This window comes from Nestor notabilis, unplaced genomic scaffold, assembly GCF_000696875.1.
Source record: "Nestor notabilis isolate BGI_N333 unplaced genomic scaffold, ASM69687v1 scaffold22712, whole genome shotgun sequence".
NCBI classification, from domain to species: Eukaryota; Metazoa; Chordata; class Aves; order Psittaciformes; family Psittacidae; genus Nestor; species Nestor notabilis.
The window spans coordinates 98,854-108,381 of record NW_009918208.1 but is presented as its reverse complement, the minus strand read 5'-3'; the positions used below and the strand labels follow the sequence as shown (position 1 = coordinate 108,381).

At 42.5% G+C, this 9,528-nt stretch overlaps 1 protein-coding gene across 1 annotated transcript; it reads left to right on the top strand.

Annotated features, from left to right (window-relative positions):
• Positions 1 to 2,412: 2,412 nt before the first annotated feature.
• Positions 2,413 to 8,201, top strand: XAF1 (XIAP associated factor 1; the record flags this gene model as incomplete). The annotated part of the gene is given in 8 exon segments (XM_010009604.1): positions 2,413 to 2,444; positions 3,869 to 4,004; positions 5,049 to 5,105; positions 5,905 to 6,154; positions 6,945 to 7,012; positions 7,285 to 7,608; positions 7,610 to 7,633; positions 8,132 to 8,201. Coding segments are annotated over 8 exon segments (961 nt in total), but the record flags the coding sequence as incomplete, so codon positions are not given.
• Between the last annotated feature and the right edge of the window lie 1,327 nt (positions 8,202 to 9,528).

The following is a 9,528-nucleotide window of genomic DNA, read 5'->3' as shown; positions in this document are numbered from 1 at the left end:
AGCCCATCCCATGGCTCACTGCCACTGCTCTGCCCCTGCTCCCTAACTGTTTCTCAGCTGGTGGCTCTGGGGCTCAGTGGAGTCTAACTTGACAAAGAAAGCAGAACATTTTTTTGCTGAGTTAATGAGCTGAATAGATTCAATGAAGTGTTCAGTGAGCACCAAAGCCAGCTCAAGAGACTGGGCCACTTATGGCTGGGAACTGGAACAGCTGGGACAGGAACAGCCGCACCTTTCAAGGCAGTGGATTCATAGACAAGCTTGACAGTGTGGTTATCAAACCACACACAGAGTCTTGTGATCTTCCCATTTGAACTTAAGACACCAGATTCAATGTTGTAAACCACTGTGAAGAGTTCCACTCAGGAGTGGGGCACTGCTGAAGACTAGTTAACAAAGGCTGACCTGCATTGTTTTGGCTAGTAGAAAGGGACTAGAAATCAAGTGCCCTTGGAAGGTAGGAATTCCAGGGTCATCAGTCCAGGTGGAAAAATTGGAAAAGAAAGGTTTTAGTATAGTTCAGGTCATTACCAAGAAGCTGCTTTTCTGTTATATCTTATTCACAAGAAGACAATCATCCCAGTTAACTCTTGTTAGTGCTGGAGAGGAATAGTCTGTGGCAAGGAGGCTTTCCAGGTACCAGCTGATTCGTTTAATTATAGATAGACATATTTTCTGCCACTAATTCAAATGCTGCCCAAGCACACAAGTACAGTTTGCCTGTTTTAAAGCAGTCCATTTGACCTAGATAACTGCTATTACCTCTGAAGACAAAAACTCTCCACACAGTCATGTTGCAGGCTCCATGCAACACCCAGAGGTACAAAAGTTTTACCATAATTATACTAAACAAGGACTGTAAGATGTATCATACTTGGCACTGAGAAACAAAAATGAAAAAACCCTGACCCTGAGACACGCCAGGACTTCGCAGCAGCAGAAGTGTCCTCTGCCCAGGCTTTTGAAAATCACATTTAAAAATAACCAGCTCAGAACTTACCTCTGTGTGATGCTTGACTTAAAAAGGTGCCTAGAGGAGCTCTTGTACAATAATGTTACGCACTGGAAGGTTTACACGGAATTTAAGTGGAGAGAGTTATTGCCAGCATTCAGAGAGAATCCATGTTTCATTACTTTCTGTTTTCCCCCCAGTCAGTACTTTCCAGCCACTGCAAGTCCACTGTGTTGCTTTAGGAGTATCTTTCAACTAAGTTCCCAATGGAGCATCTGATACTTTTCCAAGAAAAGCTTTTGAGGCTCTGAACGAACAGTCCTTTCAGTACAATCCCTGTGCCCAACAACTTCCTACATAAAAGCCCTCATTATGAATTTTGAGTCAGTGGGGTTTTCTCAGTCAGTGTGTGCTGCTGATCAGGCTTTCTTGACTTAGAGTTGGTAATTTCTGAATAGTTTACATGAAGCCCTAAAGCACATTTGAATGCTGTGCAGGGTAACGACTACAAAAGAAAGAGAGAATGAAAAATAAAAGAAAATCGTAGTCAAAAATGTGATTTGGAATTGGCAACTCTGTAACCTTCCCTTAGCTGCCACCTCATTAACATATTTGTTCAAAAGCCTTTTCTCTGCCTCATTACATAATTTGTCTTACAAAATCCAGATAAACACTCATTATTCCCAAGTCTAAATAATGGCTTATTGGGCTTCCTTTTTCTTCTTCTTCTTTCATATTTCCCAGAGAAAGATAAGGACAGAAGGGGCTTGTTTGCATGGGAAATGAACCACACTGGTTTCTGAGTAACATCTGGGGCATCTGCTGTGTATGGCATTATAATACATTATGCAAATACTAGTGAATTACTCTTCCCAGTACCTCTGCAAAGTAGAAGAATTAATACTCTTGTTCCCATTTTACAGACTAAGAAGGTCAGTTCTTATTTTCTGCATCTCCTGTGTCTCATTGTTCCACACTAGGCAGGACCTATGACCTCAGAGAAGAGCTGTTTGTGTCATGCTGCTGTAAGGGATCAGTTGCAGTAGCTGGCACAAGAGATGCTAGGCCTTCCATCAGAAAATCACTTGCACTGAAATGAAAATGTGAAGTTCTGGTCCTTTTCTCTCTAATTTAAATTTCTTCTGAAGTTCCCTATGCAAAAATGTGGAGCTGTATGGCTGCCAGCTCAGGTCCTGCTGCGTAAACTGGCTGCTGTGAATGAAATTTACTTGGGAAGGAAGGAAGATGACACCTCATAGTTTCTCTAAGGACTAGCAAACTAACCTGTTTGTGGAACTCCTACTAAAAGCTAATACTTGTCTGGCAGTGCTGCTGCTCCTCCTTTAAGGGATGGCTAAGCAGCTGTTTAGGGAGGAGTTGTTGTACCAGAGGCTTTCAGTTTCTTTTTTTTCTCTCTGCTCTCAGAAGAAAGGCAATCCAGAAGAATAAAAAGAAAAATAATGACAGAAGAGAGCAGGTTCTGCAAAAACTGGTAAGAGATCTTTCTCCCTCTCCATCCCTACAAAGTGTGGAGACCTGAAGAGTTTTCTAGGATTTTCTTTAACGTTATCTGGTTATCTAGAAGAGAAGAGGAAGAACCACATGGCAGGAGGGTGTACACTAGCCACTGAGTAGTAAACAAAAATGGTTTGTTTGCATTCTCACATTTCCTGGTTGCTGCTACTCTGCTGGTTTCTTCCATAACGATCTCCCATGGTACACGTCCTCTTCTTACACAGTACTACTGTGGGTAATTTTGCAGTATCTGGCAGAGAAGTCAGTGCATAGACCATGACAAACCCAGCTGCTGCCTCAGTTTCCCCCCATGGTTGATGTTTCTTTCTGTTGCTACATTTGCAGTTAAGTGATGAAGTATTACTTTTTTTAGGGTAATTGGCATCTCTCATAGAATAGAATGGTGAAAGGGGCCATGAGGACAGTGTAGCTCGGTGTGCCTCAACTAGTAGCTAGACCATGGGCAAATTTTATCAATGAAGACTATGAAGCACTGCAACTAAAAAAAGAATCGAACTTAGAAAGGTTAAACATGAGCTGAGCCTCAATTTTACCTGCTCACAAAGGAAAACCAATGCCTAGCCTTGCACAGAGACCCTAGCATTATGTTCTAGAGGTTGTAGGGGGTGCTTTGAACAAAGCAGTTGCTGCACACTGATCAGACTCCTTGGTATATGTACTTTGCCTAAAACTTGATAGATGCCTCTAACCAATTCTTTAAAACTCTAGTGACAGAGATGACACATTCCCACAGAAAATCCATTCCATTCCTTACCCATCATGACCATGAGAAGCTTCTCCTCATGTCTAAAGCAGATTTCCTTGAGGCAACTTATCTTCTGTAAGAAAATCAGAAGAGTTCACTGCCATAGGGCTTTTTTGCTGTGGCTACTCTGCCTTAGGGCTCAGCTACTCTTAATTTACATGAGTTCATGCTAGCCATTACCTCCACATTGAGCGACCAGCAAATATGTTGGGCAGACTGGTTCTGTGGTGCAGACATAATGTCAGAGCTTGGAACAATGACTAGTGCAGAAAGTCAAAATGGCATCAGGTATTCTGTCTCACACATCGCCTCGAAATAGTAAAGCTGGACATGTACATGCCTTTTCAGGCAGTCTTCCTACTGTTGTAGGCCAGAAAGGTTGCATGGGCTTACCTCCAGCTGCCATGTCCTAAGGACCATCACTCTTTGCATCAGGCATCAATACCTCCTGACACAGGGTCCTGGGCCCGCTGCAGTGAAGGCTTTGAAATGAGGGATACACTCACCTCCTGTGGCCTGGTGCACTGATGTGTCTGTGCCTGCAGCGAGGACAGTGAGGCAGACATCCTAAGGTGGTGGTGAGTGAGCAGCTGTGTTCACCAGTTCACATACTCTTCCCTTTCCCATTTATGGAGTAAATGAGATGTGTCTGCTGCAAATTTCTTCCTCCATGAGGCCCAGTGTTGGTGGTTTCTCACTCTCTGTCCAGAATGCGATGAACCAGTTGCCCAAAAGGATATGAAGGCCCATCAAACAGAAGCACATAAGCAGGCGAGGAATGCTACATGTTCTTCAGGGCTTTCTTGCAAATAGCAAAAAGCTGTGCCAGACCTGGAGTAGCATGTTCATGGTGCTGTGCTCTGTATTAACTAGATTTGAACTTCTCTAATTTTTTGACCAGAAAATCTGTAAGGGTCTGATATAACCCTTCAGGCTTGGTTACAGCACCTTCTGATCTTACTGCACAGTCAGCTTAAGAGAATAAAGCTTCCACTGTGGCATCTCAGTTTCCTCAGCAATACAGATTGCAGCTCAGGTATGGATACATGCTCCAAGTGCTTGCGGGTTAGCCAGAGCATGCAAGTTAAATGATTTGATGAGAGGAAGGCAGGCAGTACCTGGTCTGACGGAAACCTTGCTTGTACACAGCTAGGACATCAATGCACTTTTCTAACAAAACTGAACTGGCAGAATTTATCTATCAGCTCTTCATATAGCCAGGCAATAACATTTTTAATGTAGCATTAAGGACCCTGTAGCTAGATGTACTATGTTGAAGCATGAATACACAGGCATGATTCTTAGTAGTTTATTGATTTAGCAATTCCATTGATTGCAGTTACTTCACAGAACACGAGTACACTTATGTGTTCCGTTAAGAAGAGAACACATGAGTACACTTAACACTTTCATGGCAAATCCACACAAAACTAGCATACTTCCTATATTTGTAGAGGGGCCATTATAATTTAGACTAGCTGAATATCGGGCTTATACTTTTAAGTTAAACCTCAGTCAACATTTTGAATACACACTCTTTATTTCACCTCACACCTTGCTTTTCACATGGGCACCTTCGAGAACTGAATCCTCTCACAGAATGACAGCTTCCTGCAAAACCATCAGATACCTGTTTTCCTCAAAATCTCAACACAGCTCAGGTCTGACAGAGAAACAAAAACACACCAATGGCTTGTTGACGATAGGGATGGAAATCATGGGACGATCATCTCAGCAGCTTGTAATTGTATTGACATATGAGAGCACTATCATCCTCCTCTGCTCCCAGTGAAGTGCTGTATGCTTTGCCTGCAGGTCAGATGTAATCTTTGTCACCAAAGCATGCAGCAACACCAGTTGTACCATCATGAGGTAAGGAGGTGCAGTACTTTTTACCTTCTACGCTGACCCCTTGTACCAGCCATGAGGAACCACTCTAATGTTTCAACAGCAAAAACGTGTAAATCCCTGACTCCTATCCTGGACCATGAAGAAACTGAACCTCTCAACAGTTGCAATGTTTTGGCATACCCTTAACCCCTTGTAAATAGCTATAGCACATGGAAGTTACCCATCCAGTTGTGATGGGACAGTCTGTTCCACGAGATAATCTATTACTTTCTCATCCTTGGCACCTCAAGCTGATGTGCTGTGAGGGCTTCTTAAAGACATTTCCACCCTGCCCCCATACTCATATCACCTGCTTCTCCAAAGGAGTGGTTATACAAAGTAAGAGTCAAAGGAACGGCTAGGGAGGAGATACACAAAAGAATTGGCAGAGGCTAGGAAGCAAGAGCAGCCTGTCCATGCTAGCTGCAGTCTAGGACCTTTCAAGTTCAAGGAACCAATGTAGTGAAAGCACAGCAGGCTTCCCCTGGTGATGGTAGCTGAAGTATCGGAATTTTCTAGGTGGGCTTGTCCTCTGTTGCTAACCTGTACTGACACGTAACATCTTCACTGCTGTCGATTCTCATTTTGCCTTACATTGCCTAAATCATCCTAAATTAAAGATCGCTTAGATAGACAAACTCCTAATACAGGTAAGCCTGCATTGGGCTGTCTAGATACTCCTTAAGGAGGGTGTTCTTCAACAGCCACTCGCTGCTCTCACCCAATGCCTTCTTTTAATATTGGTAGAAAATTTGCAATAATTTCCTCTTTTCATGTGCAGACCAAGGAATGCCACAAACAAGCAGTGAAATGCAGGGTTTGTGAGCTTGAAATGTCCTTCCACAAGCTGGAACACCTGAGCACCTGTGCCAGCCGAACAGAGCGGTGTTGGGAGTGTAACAAATGCATCATGTACAAAGATCAGGACAAACACAAAGGTATTTGTCAGAACAGTGATCTGTCCTATCATAAGAATGTGAACTTTCAAACCAGTGAAGCATCCACTAACCCAACATCTATTTGCCCCACTGGTAAGTGAAATTCCTCATTGTCATGGACTGGGTCAACTCTGTTAAATCTCACTGAAATTTCTCTTGCCTTCTCTACAGTTCTCAGTAATTCAGCTAGAAGGGGTTGCTGTTTAACCAACTACAGTGAAAGGGCCAAGTGTTGCTTTCTATTATGCTGGTTATTGTAAAGCCAAAGTGACTCCACTGACTGGTAGGTCTTTGGCCATGTTCTTTTATGTCTTTCACATCCTCAAAGTGAAATTCCTTCTGTCAGAAATAAGTGGAACTTCTTCCTCTTTCTGTTTGTCGCACAGGAAAAAAAGATTTAGATTTTCCTCCTACTTCATATAAAAAGCCAGTGATGCATACCTTGGTTTCTTGAAGTTGAGAGGAGATTTATTAGGCCTAAGGTATTGGGCACTGTGTCAAGCCAAAAAATTCATGAATCCTGTCAATGATTCCAGAAAAGAACAGGCATCAGAAGGTGCAGGGGCTGGCAAAATAAACTGTAGAAAGAAAACTCCCTAGCAATAGAATTCTCTAGGCCAGGGTATGAGTGAAGCATTTTGAACCACAAAACATGGAGCTGGAGTGGAATTTCAAATATCCTGAAGTCTGAGAGAAGGGGTGGCAGATTGGTTCTGAGTGGTGCCAAGAGCAAAATGCAGTCACAGCTCTAATTCCTCTTGGCCACTGGAACCAACATTTGGTGTTTCTCTATAAACAGTGACCATAAGTGGATCCGAGCAGCCTGTTTAGATCTAGACTAGTGACACTACCGTGTTTCTTTCCATTTTTTCTCCTTCTGAAGGTACTGGTGGCAATCTTCACTGGAAGTGCAATAAGTCATTCCGAGATGACCAGTACTCCCAATATCTGGTAAGCACATTTGAAACTGTGCAAGAGAATTGTCTGTGTTTAATTTCCAGCCAGGTTATTTCTCTGGAAAGCTATATATGAGGTAAGAAAGGTCAGCGTGTCTTGGCTCTTCAGGCTATAGTTTCATGATACAAGGTGTTCAGCTGAAGCATCGCTGTGAGGTGGTGTCCACTGACCCTCCCCATGACTCACGTATGTTGCAAATCACAGCATACCACACAGCTGGGTGTAATGCCAGTCTTCACCTCATCATGCATACTCTCTTTTAACAGAATAAATGCAGTGCAGCTCATAAGCTGACAAAGGTTCTTGCTAGCCAGTCAGCTTCAAAACTCAGCAGTGATCCATCGCAATCTTCCTGTCTGGCTCCTTCTTCCTGCTCTGAGAATGCAATGGCACGGAAAGATGTGTGTCCCAAAGGGAAAGAAAGGAACCAGCCATTGACCTCCAACACTTTGCTTGAACTCTCAAAGAACAAAAAGATTGACTTTCCCTCTCCCACAAGAGACTGACTTTCCACATCACCTCGAGCTCTTAAGGACACCCAGTCTTTTGACATGCTGGTGACCTGCGTTCATTGCAACATTCTTCTTGCTACTTCCAACCCTTTGGAAACATGAGGTGAGTACTGACACGTTGGACTCGGCATCCTACATGCCAAGAGCTGTGCTCACAGCGTCACTACTTACCTCCACGCTGCCTGGGGTCCCAGTGCCCATTTCTAGATTCCACAGCTTCTTGAAATACTGACCAGAGGCACACTCTCACTGTAAAGCGTGGGGTTTGTTAATTCCATTGACTTTTTATTCTCACATCTACACAAACAAGACCCATTGCCTATAATCTGCTTGAGTTTTGGGAAAATAATAACCAGTACTCAAGCCATTAATTTTAAGCTCAAATCCTGTAAGGTTTGCAGCAACTGTCCTTACTTGCTTAAGGCTGATATTGTTCCTGCTAAGCAAATAGTATGATTGTATCTCAGCTTCATCAGAGATGGAACTCTAGGTAATTTTCCACCCCAACAAAGGGACCCAATTTGCCTCCCTACTGAATATGACTGCATGTTAAAGATAATGTTAAATTCTCCCCCGATATTACTTTTACCTACTTTTCTAGAACAAATGTCTATTTTTGACATCTTTGAAAAAAGCCAGGGTGAAACAAGAATCAAGCCGTGAAGAAAAAGGTACTGCAAAATTTCAGAAATTTAGAACAGAATTCATCACTCAGGATTACTCTACATTGGGTTGAGAGGAACAATGGGATATTTTGCAGAGGAAGTGCATCTAGAAATGCTAATACTCACAATATCACAAAGCTCTTTAGATTCCAACACACAGTAGGTTCCCATGAGGTTGCATGAAGCAAGCATTGCTTCAGAGCCAGTGTTTTCACTCTCTTGACTCAGACAAATACATGTTGTGTCTCTCAAATTATGCTACTATGAGCAGTGCAGTATCTTCCCTACTGTAAGCAAAGATCAGCACAAAAGATTTCACAGAACAGATGTTGTGCCCCAGTCTGTCTGCTCCAACACCAAATGGAGACTTAAAGAGTAGTATCAGAAGATAAGAAGTAAAATTATTTTTCCTCCATAGTAAAAATTGCATATTCAGTAGAAGCACTGATATAATTATGCCAGACAATACCTCCAGTTGCATTTGCACTGATCCATAGGTGGTTTGTAAGTCCCTTTTCTCATCCTGCCCCAGACGGGCTGTGAATCCTCACACATCTCTCTTCACTAACACACCCCTCTACTTTTCAGCTCCTAGGCAGCATCATTTCCTCTCAGTTCAGTTAATTAAGTGAAAGTGAAAGCACTTGTTCTGAACCTGCCCTTTTTCTACTTGGTTCAGTAAAAGAGGTATTACTTCCCCCTGTAAAAGTTTCCTCTGCTGTAAATTAAAGAGAGAAAGCACCAAAGTGAGAAACAGGGGGTTTGTCTAGTTTTGAATTGCAGGACTCAAGTCTTGAAGTAAAAGTAAGTACATGGTAATTGCACACATTATTTGAATTGCATTGTGGGTTTTTTATATTGTTCAACTGAGTGATGACATAAAAAGGCTGGAACTTTAAAACCACTCATAACTGGTCTTTGTTTGTTTTACAGAAGCCTCTTTCTAGAGCAGTTGTGATTAAATCTGGAAATAGAGGCATGTCTTCAGATTGAAGCTTCAGCTCATTTAGCCCAAGGCACTCAAAGTGTGACAGCTTTATCGACAAATAAAAGTGACTTTCTGGATCAAGAACAAAGAATGAGTCAGAGTTTTATTCCTTACCAAGAGAGGCCTTTTAAAAGTTTCACCAGAAAACTGTGGAAGTGATGGGGCTCGACACCTGCTGTCATGTCATATTTCTGTGTAAGTTCCCTCAGGAATGTACTTTTGCCATCTGCTTCAGCAGGGAATGCAGCTTCTTTAAAATGTTTGTTCTGATGGAGAGAAGGAAGGAATTTGGAATTCCTTGTCATACTGAGCTCCACCAAATTCCCCTTTCCCTCACTGAGAGCT